The sequence below is a fragment of the Protomyctophum parallelum genome, assembly GCF_964188405.1.
Source record: "Protomyctophum parallelum genome assembly, chromosome: 1".
NCBI classification, from domain to species: Eukaryota; Metazoa; Chordata; class Actinopteri; order Myctophiformes; family Myctophidae; genus Protomyctophum; species Protomyctophum parallelum.
This window is the reverse complement of record NC_139697.1, coordinates 33,260,805-33,276,782: the sequence shown is the minus strand read 5'-3', so window position 1 is coordinate 33,276,782 and position 15,978 is coordinate 33,260,805. Positions and strand designations below refer to the sequence as shown.

The window sequence follows — 15,978 nt, the reverse complement described above, 5'->3', positions numbered from 1 at the left end:
GTCTGACCAGAACATATTCCCAGCATAAAACCAATAAAATAATGAACAGCTGGCATGTTTAACACTACGCAAGACTAGTGTTGACGTGGCGTCCGCTTCCTCCGCAGCCCTGCAGTTGCAGTCGGACCACTGCGTGGACCCTGGCATCCCCGTGAACGGCCAGCGGCACGGCAACGACTTCTACGTGGGCGCCCTGGTGACGTTCAGCTGCGAGGCGGGGTACACCCTGAGCGACCCCGAGCCGCTGGAGTGTGAACCCAACTTCCAGTGGAGTCGCCCACTTCCCACCTGCGATGGTACGCTCCGGAGTAGTGTCCGACCAAGTGAATTAACAGTGGAAACGTCAAAGTTCCTCATAACCATTTAGATGTAATGTTTTATTTTTTTATTTTTTTTCCAAGGAGCCCATAACTCTGAGAGTGTACAAATGGAATCAAATGGATCACGTCCATTTGGTTCCATTTGTGCACTCTGTGTTACGGACCTGTAGCGGTTTGTTTGGAACTCGCTCAAGGATTATTAGTTGAACTACAAATGTATTGTCACATCACACGTTTACAGGTGTAAAAGTGTACAATTATTTTCCAAGCTCATAAAATATAAGAATAGAATAGAATATAAGAATAGAGAAATAAACCAAGGAAATCGTTAGATAACAGGACAATATCACTAGGTGCATACTCAAGATACGTAACTTGGCAGCAGTCTTCCAACATCTTCAAAAATAGTGAAAATCTGACAAGTTTGTAGATGGTCTATTTTCAATACCTTTGCTTGTCACTCTCATATGATAAAGCACTGAAGCAGGGTATTAAATATGGACACAATTGGTTTCTGCCCGACAGTACTGACAATATATTAGGCTACCTAATGACAAAAAAACATAATGTCTTCTCCCAAGTCCCGCGGTGACCAGCTTTTGACTTCAAATCCATCAACTGTTCTCGTGCCCGACAGCAATCTTACCCTTTTTGGAGTCTTAATTCCACTATAAATGCTTTTATATTTAAAGGCAGTATTGATTCCCCTGCACTCCATAATGATATTGATGATACCCAACACTTTTATGGTCTCTTGAAGGGCACCTCTAGTAAGAAATGCATTTTATGGCATTGCAAATGGGAACGGCTAGTTTTGCCACCGTTTCAGTAAATTTCATTTGTCTTGTTTCATCCACTTTTCTTTGCCCCCTTTTTTCTCACTTTATTTGTCCTCCCATCGTCCTTCTGTCCCTCACCCTTTTCCAAGATACATGTATTTTGGTTTATTTTTGGTGACTTTAAACTCTTTTCTCTCATGATAAACTTGAGTATATGTGATATGATAGACAGTGGTGAAGAAAGTATGCAACTCCAGTACTTCAAAAGTCAAAGTAGAGATAATCATACTACTGGTCAAATATTACTCAAATACAAATTGCACTCTAGTGAATGGAACTGGAGTACTTAAAAGTAAGAAGAAAGAATAATTATGCAAGAATTCAAAAGTCTTTGAAGAGTAGCCATTGTCTATAATGCATCCTAATAAAAACGGACTATCCCCCATTCCGCCCTCTCCCCATCTCTCATCCAGCCCTGTGTGGAGGTTACATCCTGGGCAACACTGGAACCATCCTCTCTCCTGGTTTCCCAGACTTCTACCCACACAACCTCAACTGCACATGGATGATTGAATCCTCACATGGAAAAGGTGAGTCCAAGTCAATTTCACTTGAATGTCATCTTGCGTGCGTGCGTGCGTGCGTGCGTGCGTGCGTGCGTGCGACACAGACAAACCCCTGTCTCAGGTGAGGGTAGTATGTTTCTACATGAAGGATGGCAAGGCAACATAGTTGGCATAGTTTTAACATGGTTTATTCCCAAGTGTTATACCGTGCAGAATAAGTGGCATTAACAAAAGGAGACCAATAATCTGAAAAATAGAAAATATATTCAAACAAATATTCACATCAAATATACATAAATATAAATTATTTAAATTAATTTGAAATCAACCATATATTATAAAGTAATCAAGAATTATTAAAAATCAAGCATTTTTATATAAAGTATAAAAATGCATTTTAACCATGGTTACAAAATGATAATCAAAACATCCCCTCCTCAGAGATTGACAAGTTATCGCGCAGATAAACCTACCTAACCTAGTAGCATACAGCATAACGTAATCCAATGTAATTCCTCTCAGCTATATACTCAATGGACCCTCCCACCTGACGGACCAAATGAAAGGGGGTCAACATGATCCACAACATGTCACATTGGCTCAGAATTGGCACAAAAATACATTTACACACATTTCACTTAAATTAGTAGATATTCAGATCAACTTGTAGATCTTTCCTTTATGGAGTCTTTTGCTTTCTCAAAGTATTTTTACAGTCCAGTATCCCTCTGTGGCACAAACAAATCTCCCTGTCCACAGTTGGTTTGGCCCAAATTGGCCCAATTAGTGTTCAGCTGTGCTTACACCTATTTAAAGTCATAGAACCCGTTGAATGTTTGATGGCTGAGCAGAGATCTCTCCTCCATACAGGCGTCCAGTTTACCTTCCACACCTTCCACCTGGAGAGCCCACATGACCACCTGCTGGTGACGGAGAACGGCAGCTTCCCTCAGCCGCTGTGGAGGCTGACCGGCTCCACACTGCCCCCGCCGCTCAGCGCAGGACTGTTTGGGAATTACACCGCTCAGATCCGCTTTCTGTCCGACTTCTCGGTCTCCTATGAAGGATTCAACATCACCTTCTCCGGTAAGGGTGGCCATTTGTAGAATCATGAAACTGGCGGGAAGAAAATAAAGACGTTTATTAGAGAAAGATACCTGAGCAGATGCCGTTTTAATCATTTTTAATGTGATTGACTTAATTGCCATAAATAACAGGGGCACATGCAAATGGCTCAACCCCCCTCCGAACACACACCCACACTAGTGGTGAAAATTGACTATGTACATCTACTGAACTACTCTACTTAAGTACAATTTTGAGGTATTTTTACTTTACTGGAGCATTTACGATGCGTGTGACATGCACGCACGCACACACACACACACACACACACACTGATGGCCTCATTTTAATGTAGCTGTCCTCGTTAAGTGTGTCTTCAGGAAATATTTAATGACATTCACCTCGGATGATGTGAGATTAAAATTGGGGAGATTGAAAAAGAAACTTCAAATGAACCAATTTGGCAGAAGGAGCGAGTGCATTCTCCCGCACCTGCAATCAAACGCGGTGCTGCCGCACCTGCCGGGGAAAGGTGGGGGAATTATGACATGGCAGTATCACTCCGTTCCGCGGCCGCAACTGCCAATAAATAACAGTCGCGGCTCCCGACATGCGTTGCCGGTTAAATCACTTGTGTCTTCCCAAGTTCCCTGTGAGGTTAGGGTTCAGGGTATAGGGTTCGGGTATAGCGTGTAGAACTGCTGCCGTTGGTGCTGGAAAATGCACTCGCTCTCTCTCCAATTCGGAGAGAGATTCTATTCTATTATATAAAATAATTGTGATTGGGCAATTATGTAATAATTGTGACAGGCCTAAACCTGGTGAGAGCCACTGTTTGCAGAACAGCGTTTAACAGTTCAAGATTCAACATTCAACATAATTTGTCACTGACTTCTATTGGTAGTACAAGCAGGGACTTGCCCCGCATGAGTGGATAAGTGGATAGGTGCAGTAACTAGGCAGCTGTTCAAGAATGGTTTGGATGAGAGCGCCTTGCGTTTTCAGCGGGGAATAAGAAACCATACTTTCGTAGCCTCGCGTTGCGATGCTAATAGACCACCGCGCTGCACTGCGTGCCTCGGGGCATATGCATATGCATTAGGGGCGGATGAAGTCTGGCCGCGCCAGGCCAATACTTTGGTGGATGGACATAGCCTGGCTAATAAGCCAGACCGAATCGATTTGAGTCTGGCTTATTAGCCAGGCTAGGATGGACACACAGCCCTACTGTCAGAGGAAGAGAAACTACAAAGTATGACAATGTTATGAAAATCATGGTTTTTCGTGCTTTGAAATAAAGTCAAGTAAATCAAATCAAAGATTTTTTATACATTTGAAAACTTGAAAATGGGACATTCTGCATAATAGTACTTTTGGTACTACATTATGATGCCACAACCAGTACTTTTGTAGCCTGGGTAAACCCACTCCCCCTGCTGGACAACATTTCACCCCTCAGGCAGAATGCAAATCTGGCGAGGGGGGAGGGGTTTACCCAGGCTAGTACTTTTGTACTTTCACTCAAGTACATTTTGAACGGATGGACTTTTACTTGTAAACGGAATATTTCTATATAGCAGTATTGATGCTTTTACTACTTTTTTCCCCCACCACTGCAGAGTACGACCTGGAGCCGTGCGACGACCCGGGCATCCCCCAGTACAGCACCAGGAAGGGCCTGCTGTATGGCGTCGGGGACGGCCTCACATTCTCCTGCTTCCCGGGCTACCGTCTGGAGGGGCCGCTGCGCGTGGTGTGTCTGGGCGGCAGGAGGCGGGTGTGGAGCTCCCCTCTGCCAAGGTGTGTGGGTAGGTGGTCACATGCTTTTAATTTTTTCGGCTTTAGTAAACCCCCCCCCAAACCCCATCCCCGCCGCCTCATATACGGAAACTCTCCTCTGCATCATCATTGTGTCTCCGCACCCACATACTGTACATATACTGTACAGTGAAACTCTCCTCTGCATCATCATTGTGTCTCCGCACCCACATACTGTACATACTGTACATGCTAGGGCTTTCACTTCTAGTGATTTTTATTAGTTTACTAGTTTAATAGTCGACTAGTCGACTAGTTGTTTAACTAGGCCTACCTAGTGAATTCTTTTTTTTTAATAATAATTATATAATAATTGTGCATTTAAAAACTGTGTACATTGGTGACTATAAGTATAATGCAGCTGATCTTGAGGCCTACAAAAACAGCCCATAACTAGAGGACCAATAAACTAGAGGATACAAAAATGTATGATAGATGATTGCCCGCCACTCCACACAGTACGAGCTTGTCACTAAATAATACGTTTATTAAATCCATTGGAACACCGATTCTGTTCTCTCTGTTCTCCCATCCCCTGAAATGTAACAGTTTTGAACATATACCAGGTTTCCAGCCGACAGTGACAGTTACACTCACACCCTCCTCATATCCTGCTCGCTTCACGTCCATAGAGTCCGTCCCAGAGTGGTTGACCTTGAGCACCCTCACCCTCCTTGTCTGCTCATGATCTAGCCACGCTACGTTGCTTTATTTGCTCACGGCTATGGGGGTGGGGAGAGGTTTGGAGGGAGGGTGGAGGGTAGATCAGAGAGAGCCTTTTTTACTTTGCCCAAAGTCAAGGGCAAGAGAGAAAGGGGTTGTTTTAAAACGAAAGATGGCTTAAAGGAAATGAAATATGTTCTACTTCGATCGATTCACTTTCCCGGGGCGAGACTCAGGCGGGCGGGGGAACGATGTGTCCAGAAGTCGTAGATTTTGATCTGTGTGCTAATTTTATGAGACGTGGACTCGTAATGGTAATGGCTGCATTAGGGTATTGGTGTAAAGACGGAGTGTTTACGCTATGACAATGGTTGACCTTCATGCTTGTCCTCCTCTGTGAGGAGGTGTGGTTTTTAACACAGTCTAACATTATCAGCGTGTCTGAGTCAACATCTTTATTTTCTTCTTACAAAGCTTGTTTGTCAGTGAATTCCGAAGTTAACAAGTAATTGACTATACTTCGAAAGCATATAACTACTTACAATATAATTACAGTATACTTCAAACTGGATGAAAGCATATAACTACTTACAATATAATTACAGTATACTTCAAACTGGATGAAAGCATATAACTACTTACAATATAATTACAGTATACTTCAAACTGGATGAAAGCATATAACTACTTACAATAAATTATAGTATACTTCAAACTGGATGAAAGCATATAACTACTTACAATATAATTACAGTATACTTCAAACTGGATGAAAGCATATAACTACTTACAATATAATTACAGTATACTTCAAACTGGATGAAATCATATAACTACTTACAATATAATTACAGTATACTTCAAACTGGATGTAAAGCATATAACTACTTACAATATAATTACAGTATACTTCAAACTGGATGTAAAGCATATAACTACTTACAATATAATTACAGTATACTTCAAACTGGATGAAATCATATAACTACTTACAATTTAATTACAGTATACTTACAATATAATTACAGTATACTTACAATATAATTACAGTATATTTCAAACTGGATGCGTGAACTACAGCTAAGAGACCTATAGGCAAACATTGTTGCAATTACTCTCGCCATCTCTTTCCGTCTCTCTGTCTCTCTCTCTCTCTCTCTCTCTCTCTCTCTCTCTCTCTCTCTCTCTATATATATATATATATATATATATATATATATATGCTGTATATATATATACTGTCAACAATGTACATAAAACATATTGAGTTGTAGCTACTTTTGTGATACAAAATAATAACATTATTTTTTAACACTGGTGGAGCTCGCCAGTGGGGATAGTTCCAGTGGGGATAGTTCCTCGGGCAGAGATTAGGGAGGTTCCATGTTGTTGTGTTAGCACTGAGCAACGCTCACGCTTGCACTAACACTAAACAAAGGTCAAACATACATGTGCTGATGGCTGTCTGACGAACGCACTGCCTTCAGGTGTGCCTTCACAGCAGTCAGGGGTCAAGGGCTGGTCAAAGGGATTTCTCTTACAGTAGAGTAGAGTAGCGAGAGTTAACTTTTTAGTGTCCAGACACAAACACACACACGCACACACACACACACACGCACACACATGCACACACACAAACGCACGCACGCACACATATCAGTCACACTGTGTTCCTTATATGCAGACAAGAAGTATGTCGCTTACATTCTTTGTTTTTGTGTTCAAAGTTTATAGATGTGTGGAAAGTAGGTCAAGCAATTTCAGAACCGAAATACATTTATTTCTCCGAGGCTGCTTTCTTCTTCTTCTTCTTCTCAGCTTTATGGAATACGGCTTTTTTTTTTTTTGCTCAGTCTATTTGGCCTCCAGATAAATTCAAATCTTCCTCGGTTGACAGTGACGATACATTTTGTTACTGCGTTAGTCTCTCTCTCTCTCTCTCTCTCTCTCTCTCTCTCCGTGCAGTTGTTTTTCTGTGGCTTATATTCAAACTTCATTTTTCATCCCCATCTGACGTTCCCATCATCAGTTCCCATCATCACCCTTCATATGCTTCATGAAGGCGCAAGTTAAAATTCTGGACATATTTGGGTTCCAATCCCCCTCCCTCCCTCCCTCCCCCTCTTCTTGCTGTTTTTCTAATGCGCTAATGCAAATAGAGTTGAAATGACAGCTAATTTCATTCAGAGTGTGGTGTAATTAGTGCATTTCATTCAGAGTGTGGTGTAATTAGTGCAGACAGTCGCAGTGGCGGGCGGCGGTGTCTTAATGCAGTCGGCAATGGTCACATTTCAGCCCATATTATCGCCTCCTCAACCACCTCAGCATACGAGTGTGAATAAATACACCTTTGATGTTGGATTCAAGCATATAGCGATTGACATGTTCTCTTCTCTCTCCACCACCCTCTCTCTCTCTCTCTCTCTCTCTCTCTCTCTCTCTCTCTCTCTTACTAGCCGAGTGTGGCTCGTCCGTGACTGGCATGCAAGGGGTTCTGCTCTCGCCCAACTACCCTGGTTACTACGGCAACAACCACGAGTGCATCTACTCCATCCAGACGCAGCCTGGCAAAGGCATCCAGCTCCGTGCACGAGACTTCAGGCTGGAAGAGGACGACATGCTGAAGGTAAAAGACACGTGTGCGTGCGTGTGTGTGCGCGCGCAGCACGTGCAACTCTGAGCATCCATTGCAGACTCAGAGTTAGTTCCAGCCACGAGGCCACTTGGGACATATTTTCCTTAAATAGGTTCAAACAACACTACAGTGTGTGTTTGTGTTGGGTTTGTACTAGTAGACGCATGATCTGTCTAGCTCTTTTTCTAAACCATTCTTCTCTGGTTGTCTATCTCTCTCTCTCTCTCCCCTCACGTGTTGCTATGCAGGTGTTTGACGGCAGCAGCAGCCAGGCCCGTCTCCTGGGAGCGTTCACAGGCAGTGAGATGCTGGACAGCATCCTCAACACCACATCCAGCTCCATGTGGCTGGAGTTCATCAGCAACGCAGACAACACCAGCAAGGGCTTTGAACTGCACTTCAACAGTGAGTGGCCACACATCGCGCACGCACGCAAGCACGCACGCACGCACACGGCACATAATCGAAACCCCCACTAGGCCACTTTGACCCTGCAGGTGATAACAAAGCCCTGTGGAAAAGCCTGTGCAGACTCTGAGCAGGGACCAGTGTTGAGATGTTCATGTTGAATACATACTCTGCTCCGGTAGCCTGGAAGCTACAGTATACCCATCTCTCAGAGTTTTTTTCTCTCTCTCTCTTTTTGCCAATATGCAATCACTCATGATTCTTCTTCTCTCCTCTTATCTGCCCCTGTAGCTTTGTTTTCATTCCTGCCCTTCATCCCTCACCTATTGATCGTATTTCCTCCTCCCCCTCCTCCTTCCTGTCCTCCGGCAGGTTTTGAGCTGGTGAAGTGCGAGGACCCGGGGGTCCCTCAGTTCGGTTACAAGCGGGAGGACAAGGGTCATTTTGCGGGGAGCACCGTATCGTACAGCTGTGACCCCGGCTACACCCTGAGGGGCCCCGAGGTGCTGACGTGTCTGAGGGGCGAGCGCAGGGTCTGGGACAGCCCCCTGCCTCTCTGTATGGGTAAGTCTTTGACCCTATAACCCTTGAACAGTCAACAGTGGTCATGGTAAAATAAAGAGTTGGAATTGCCAATAGCTCTTTGCTTTAAGGCGCGTGACATGTATACAGTAGCATTACCGCTACTTTGGATTATGTTGCATTCCAATAGAGCAGTGGGCGTGGTTTTCTGGACCCACTGAAAAATCGGCCATTAATTTTTCCCATAGAGATTTACAAAATTATTTATATCAATTATTTTAAGCCTAGAATCCAGCCATCCAGGATCCTGGTGAATCATGACCATAAAACCTTCGATTCTAAATAATTAGAATATAATAATTTATTATATGACATTCAATAAATACCCTTTGTATAGCGGTTTTAATTTAAAACTCTCTCCATATATGGCGACCTCTTCTCGCCCCCAGGCGTCTTACTGGTAATTATGTCAAACTGAGACATGACATGCTAAGTCATGTCACCACGCTGCATTATGTCACGCTACGATGGTATAACGATACATAACGGTAGGTTATGTTGTGGTATATTAGTTACGTTGCGCTACATTGTGTTAATCTATGTTATGTCACTGCATGCCCTCTTGTCTTATCTGATCTGCCTCATGCATTTCATCAGTAGCAAATGTAGTGGTTGGTGAACTGCTGAACTAAACCACATGCAGCTGAGCAAGGGGGACTACACGACCTAGTTTCTAGGATCTGTCAAAGTGTGTAAACTTTGGACAATGTGAGTGAGCAAGAACACTTGGCCCGGGCCGGGCCCAAACAGGTCCAAGAAGCTGTGTGTGTTCCTTGTTTTCTTTTGATGTGTGGTTATTTTTCCATGCATCCATTTGACAGCGAGAACATTTCTCACCAATGGGTCTTACAGTAGCAGAACTTTGGTGTTTATTTCTAATGCCTGGATGTAGAGCAGGTGTGTTTCTCTGATCGCCGACTTGGCTGTGGGCAGCTACAGTCACTACTAAATAGAAAGAAGAATGACTCAGTCAGAATTGCTCTCGTTTATGAACAGCTATGATCAGTTTGTGTGCCTCTGCCTCTGCCTCATGCTCACGGCTTCATGTTGCGGCGTTCAGAATATGCAGCCAATACGGCTTCACGTTGCGGCGTTCAGAATATGCAGCCAATACGGCTTCACGTTGCAGCGTTCAGAATATGCAGCCAATATGGCTTCACGTTACGGCGTTCAGAACGACGAGTGGCCCATTCATTTTCTCCATAGGCTTTTCAAAAAGTATGTATATAAAGATGGTTACGTGGCGGACAAAGCCAACTTGGATCGTAACAAATCATGACAACACTATTTTTGGCCGATCAAATAATTTGATAACACTATTACACAAATAACACTTTGTTTTTCTTCTTATAATTATTTGATCGGCCCAAAACATTTTGTTGTCATGATTTGTCACAATCCGAGTTGGCTTTGTCCGCGGCGTAACCGTCTTTATATAAATACTTTTTGAAAAGCCTATGGAGCAAATTAATGGAGAATTATTTCCTGGGCCACTCGTCGTTCTGAAAGGGGACGGGACTGCGACGCTCTATAGATGAGACTTATACACCAAAACATTCCAGGTGACTAAAATGTGACTAAAACTAAATTAAAACTATTCAAGAGACTGTGACTAAAACTAAAATCTGAATTTGGTGTCAAAATAACATCAAGCTGCCGTGTCTTTTTTAGATCCTCACATCTGTATCACATCACGGCTGCAAATGCCCCCAATTCTAAAATAAGACTTCTTCGCCATGTCAGCTATACAGGGGGCACCTAGTTGTTGTTCGTCCCCTCTTCCTGCATGGCCAACGGAGGACAAAGAGCTAACGTTACAGCGGAGGATCTACGTTTTACGGAAAAGGAGCTGATGCCAGGGTTTTCACTCCACGCACTCGCCCGCTCGTGCGCGCACACATTGACTCACACACTCGCACTCACAAATGCCTACACAACACGAGTTTGACAAGCGATGTTAGTATGTGTCATGATTTTATAATCTTTTCCATTTACGGTAGAAGCTGCCCACAAAGTCACTGCTTTAAGCACCACAACCATCCTACACATCTTCTCTCTCTCACACACACGCATGCACACACACACGCACACACACTCACACTGCTTGTGTGGAGTCACAATCACATATTTCTGAGTTCCTCCCAGGCTATTGGATGACGCCATTCTCTCAAACTCAGAAACGCTGCGGGCAGTGCGGAAATGAGACGGCAGCCTGCTGTGTTTGTAGTGGTGTAAAGTAACCATTTACTCAAGTGCTGCATGTGCTCAAGTACAATTTTGAGGTATCTTTTACTTTTCAGGGGTATTTTCAATGCTGTTACTTCTACTCTTATTTTGTACTTTTTAAAAACATTATTTACTAGTTACTTATTTCAATTTGTTTTTTCAAATGATTTCTTTTATACATTTTAGGCTTTTTCTGCATATACTTTCTGCTTTTGGCGCTTTGAGTATAGGCTACATTTTGATACCAATGCTTTTATACTATATATTTTGAATACCGGACTTTTACTTACGTAGCAGAGTATTTCTGCATTGCAGTATTGACACATTTAATGTGTAACTGAGTATAGGCTACTTTTACCACTGCTGGGACAAAGCCCATCCTCTCAGACTCAGGAACGCTGCGTGCGGGGCAGAGGCGAGGCAGCATGCCTGGTGTGTTTCTGACACCGCACCGGGCCATTACAATAAAAGCACTTGGCACCTGCTTCACATCGCCCCACACCCCCCTCTGACAGGTAATTTTACATAGTGGAATAAACAACAGTCAGGGGGAAAATGGGAACACACTTGCCCTCGCCGTGCTCCCTTTCTGCTGGATGCTTAACAAACAGCTCATACACAGCACAGTATGGGAGGAGATGTGTCTCTTTGTAGGAACGAGCAACGAAGGGGCGAGTGCAGCGCTTCAGAAGCATCAAGGGAGCTGCCACTTATACCTAGAGGTTGCAGGAGTTTATTTAGTTTCCTTTTTTTTTTACTCCAGACGCCCGTCTCCCTCCCGCCTCATGAAAACAACAACAAGGTCCTTACGCAAAGCAACAAAAACCCCTCTTTCTCCAGCGAGAAGCGGTGGTATTGCCTGCTGCCGGTGTTAAGCCTGTGTATGTTTTCCCTGCATTGTAAATAACAGAAGCCCTTCTTCTGAGGCAACTTGCCTGAGAGAGGGGTGGGGTGGGGTGGGGTGGGGGGACGACGACACATGCGTGTTAAATGTTTTTTAAAGCACCATTTCTGCGTCATTGAGGCAAAGCAGTGAATACAACACAACAGAACCAGTGGAGTGAACGTAGTTAAGCACCGAAAATAGCCAATTGACGTATGTAGCCTATACTCCGTCGTATGACTAGGTGTACATCAGCCTTCACTCAGGCCCCGAGGCTGAACCCTGGATGCTCGCGGAGAGACCCATATTAAGTGTGGAATAGAGTTAAACAGCACTGCTCCCCAAACCTTTTGTTTTAGCTCAAGACCCAAAAGAGAAATGTGATGTCTCCCCATGGGACCCTGCAAGCTAGTGAAAATATTGCTAGCAGAGCAGCAATTTTCACTACTTAAACATTTGTTTTCAAATGTGCTTTTGAATTTGTTTTTGAATTCATTGTTTGGATTTTGGAAGTTGACTGCCACCTGGCCAACGCTAGACTGCCGACCCGGATGTACTTCGTTTTAGTGTGTTGCACGCTGGATACACGTCCGGATTGGGTGGCCATCTTAGATGGTAATAATTAGCGTCAATGCTAGCAAGCTAAAATGAAGCCAGCTTGCTCTAGAAAGTGCCAATGTTCCAATTGGGATCACCGGATAACCAGCAAAGACCTCCGAACATTGCGCGTGCGTGTGTGTGTGTGTGTGTGTGTGTGTGCACGTGTAAAATGGAGGAAGGAAAAGGAAGAAGGGAAATCAATCTTATCACGTGTACTGTATCACAACTTCACTCTGTCATACATTCTCTGTTTGTGAAAGGCCCCTTGGCTTTGTTTTGTGTGTGTGTGTGTGTGTGTGTGTGTGTGTGTGTGTGTGTGTGTGTGTGTGTGTGTGTGTGTGTGTGTGTGTGTGTGTGTGTGTGTGTGTGTGTGTGTGTGTGTGTGTGTGTGTGTGTGTGTGTGTGTGTGTGTGTGTGTGCGCGCTCGGGCGCTTTATGCTTTGACAGCAGAAACTATCAGAGGGCAGCTCTGTTGATTATTGCTGTCTAAATGCATAATGCATGAGTGTGTGTGTGTGTGTGTGTGTGTGTGTATGCATGCGTTCGTGCGAGAGAGCTCGGGGGTGGGGGGGGTTTGGGGGGGCGGTAGAGGGGTTAAAATAGGACAAGTAAGAGAGGCAGAATGTATAAATAAATAGATGTTTATCAGATGGATAGGGACACAGTGTCTGTCTCATAGGTCAGTGGTTTTCAACCAGTAGTCCGTCCGGGGACCACCAGTGGTCCTTGAGAGTCCCCATTACATGCAGCTAAATGACGGAGAGTTGGTAACCAAATAGACCCTTATAGATCTTTAACTCTTGAGAGCGTAAGATGAAACCAAATGGACCCGTACGGGTTTCATCTTATACGCTCTCAAGAGTTAAATTTATTCATACGGCAATGTAGATGTAATCCGTCACAAGTAGTACAAGTCCTGTATTCAAAATGTACATGAGTAAAAGTACGTATTGGTATCAAAAAGTACCAAAATGTAACGTATGCATTGTGCAGAATGACCCGTTTCAAGTTTACTAAGGTATAAAAAATATTTTGAAAAGGACATCTATGGTGATCTACAAGCTCACAATGTGTTGCGAGTTGACGCATTGTGAGCTTGTAGATCGGCTGAAACAAAAAATCCTCGTTTCCATTGTATGTATTCAATTCATCAAGACATGAAAGACATACTGTAAGACATGCAATGGTTTTGAATGAGGATAGGGAGTCAAAAGGTTTTATGGCCGGTGGTAGCTAGGCCGTTCCACATATTCGTGGCAGAATAGTATAAAGGCATGCATTCATCCCCATGTTTGTACCTCCATTCTCTTTCTGGAGTCCTCAAAGTGGAGTCTGCTTCCCGACAGATGTTCCCTAAAATGTTCAAATCGAGGACAGAATTTTCTGCTTGTGTCCCTGCACATTTCTTTTCTCCATTATTTCTGTCCAACTGCATTGTTCTCACTCTCTCTCTCTCTCTCTCTCTCTCTGTCTCTCTGTGTGTGCATTGTGTATGTGTTTGTGACTGCGTGTGTGACGTGTGTGTGAGATGTGTGTCTTCACGTCGCTTGTTGTGCGACCAAGCTCATTGGAATTTGGCATTAGGGGATTCTCTGCTTGTTGATCCATGAAACTAGAACTGTCATATCTACAGACCCTTATTGTTAAACACACACACACACACACATGCACACACACACACACACACGCCCCCTCACCAGTGACAAGCAAGTGATTTGTATTCTTGACAACGTGACAAGACAAGCCATTCCCCTGGTATGATGTATTGTCCATCACCGTGACCCTTAGAATGCACTGGCCATAGCTAGCCTCACCAGAATTACAACCCCTATATAGCATGCCACTATGTCGCACGCACGCAGGCACACACACACACACGCACGCATGCACGCACGCACACATGCACGTCTACAATACAGTATGTTCCCCTTTGATTGATGGCTCAAGCTAAACTTTAATATCCCTGTCACATCAGTCAAGGTATAATCTCTCTTCTTGTCATAAAACGCTGTTTGTGTAAACCTGAGTGCTGTTGGTACCAGATGAGCTCTTTTCTCATAACACAACATGGCCTGCATCAGAATTCACAGGAGACGGGATGTTTCATAGTGTGGAACGCGTTAGCTTAATCGAGAGGAGATACACACGCATGCACGCAGGCGCGGAAGCACTCCCACGTGCACGCATCATTCTCTCTCTACGCATACACATTACACACACAGCAATCGTATCGACATCATTATCTTCTGCCTGCTATCATTGACGTCACAAGATGACGAAATGCATTGCGTGACTGACATGGTTGATACTCGATCACTCCAGCATGGTGGCGTTACGGTGAAATTGGTGGCCTGCTGAAATATGTGACAATCATGTAGACAATCACATAATGTCAGTGTCCGAATGTACATCTATAGTTCAATAGCTGTATTTAGGCCACATATTTATAGACCTATGTAAGTAAGTCCTGCACACATAAGTCACATATTTCGGTAGGTCACCAATTTCACCATAACGCCCAACACACACCAGGTGCGCAGTGACGCGGCACGGCAACGCCTGGAAAATAGAACAGTGGCGTATCGGAGCGTCAGGCGAGGTGTCAGCGCGCGTCGGACGGAGCCAGTGTGGGATAGGTTTATTGAAAATAACGGAGGCGGCTGTTTTGACGCGCGGCGTTCGCAGACGGTGTGTGTAGGGCTTAACACCGTCATGCTGGAGTGATCTAGTGTGAGTGAGCGAGTGGCCGAGATTTGGGGTATTGGAATCTGGCCTCTCTCTCTCTCTCTTTCTCATATCCCTCCTCTCTCTCACTGTGTTGTCTCTCTCCCATGCAGCTGAGTGTGGTGGCAGCACCCAGGATGAATCTCTCTCATCCCTCCTCTCTCTCACTGTGTTGTGTTGTCTCTCTCCCATGCAGCTGAGTGTGGTGGCAGCACCCAGGATGAATCTCTCTCATCCCTCCTCTCTCTCACTGTGTTGTGTTGTCTCTCTCCCATGCAGCTGAGTGTGGTGGCAGCACCCAGGATGAGCCCAGTGGGCGTATCCTCTCCCCGGGCTACCCGGCTCCGTATGAACACAACCTACACTGCGTGTGGACCATCGAGGCGGCCCCTGGCAGCACCATCAGGTTTGTCCACACACTCATGTATGTGCTTTTACATGCTTTTATTGTTTTGTATAATTTGTTGCTGCCGAGGTTTTATTATTATTATTATTATTATTTTCATGAATCAGTGCTATATTGTATTGAACACCCTTTGTGTATTTGTGTTTTTGAACCAATGAAAAGTAGTACAAAGTGCTTCGGACAAAACCTTAACCCCAGTGGACCCTCAAACTGTCTGCTAAAGCAACTAACTCCTCCACCTCTCCCCCTCTCATGCAAGTAGTTGACAATATATAAAGTCTCAGCACCAATTTTGATGAGGCA

The 15,978-nt window shown here is 44.2% G+C and overlaps 1 protein-coding gene across 1 annotated transcript in view; it reads left to right on the top strand.

The window, feature by feature from the left end:
• The window catches only part of csmd2 (CUB and Sushi multiple domains 2), a gene marked incomplete at both ends in the record, with an annotated part of 400,982 nt that overhangs the window by 230,576 nt on the left and 154,428 nt on the right, over positions 1-15,978 (top strand). Inside the window, 8 exons of the mRNA XM_083776184.1 lie at positions 108-296; positions 1,573-1,689; positions 2,536-2,751; positions 4,350-4,538; positions 7,668-7,837; positions 8,095-8,251; positions 8,627-8,818; positions 15,549-15,675. Coding sequence (XP_083632310.1) covers positions 108-296; positions 1,573-1,689; positions 2,536-2,751; positions 4,350-4,538; positions 7,668-7,837; positions 8,095-8,251; positions 8,627-8,818; positions 15,549-15,675 — 1,357 coding nt within the window. The remainder of the gene's footprint in view (positions 1-107; positions 297-1,572; positions 1,690-2,535; positions 2,752-4,349; positions 4,539-7,667; positions 7,838-8,094; positions 8,252-8,626; positions 8,819-15,548; positions 15,676-15,978) is intronic.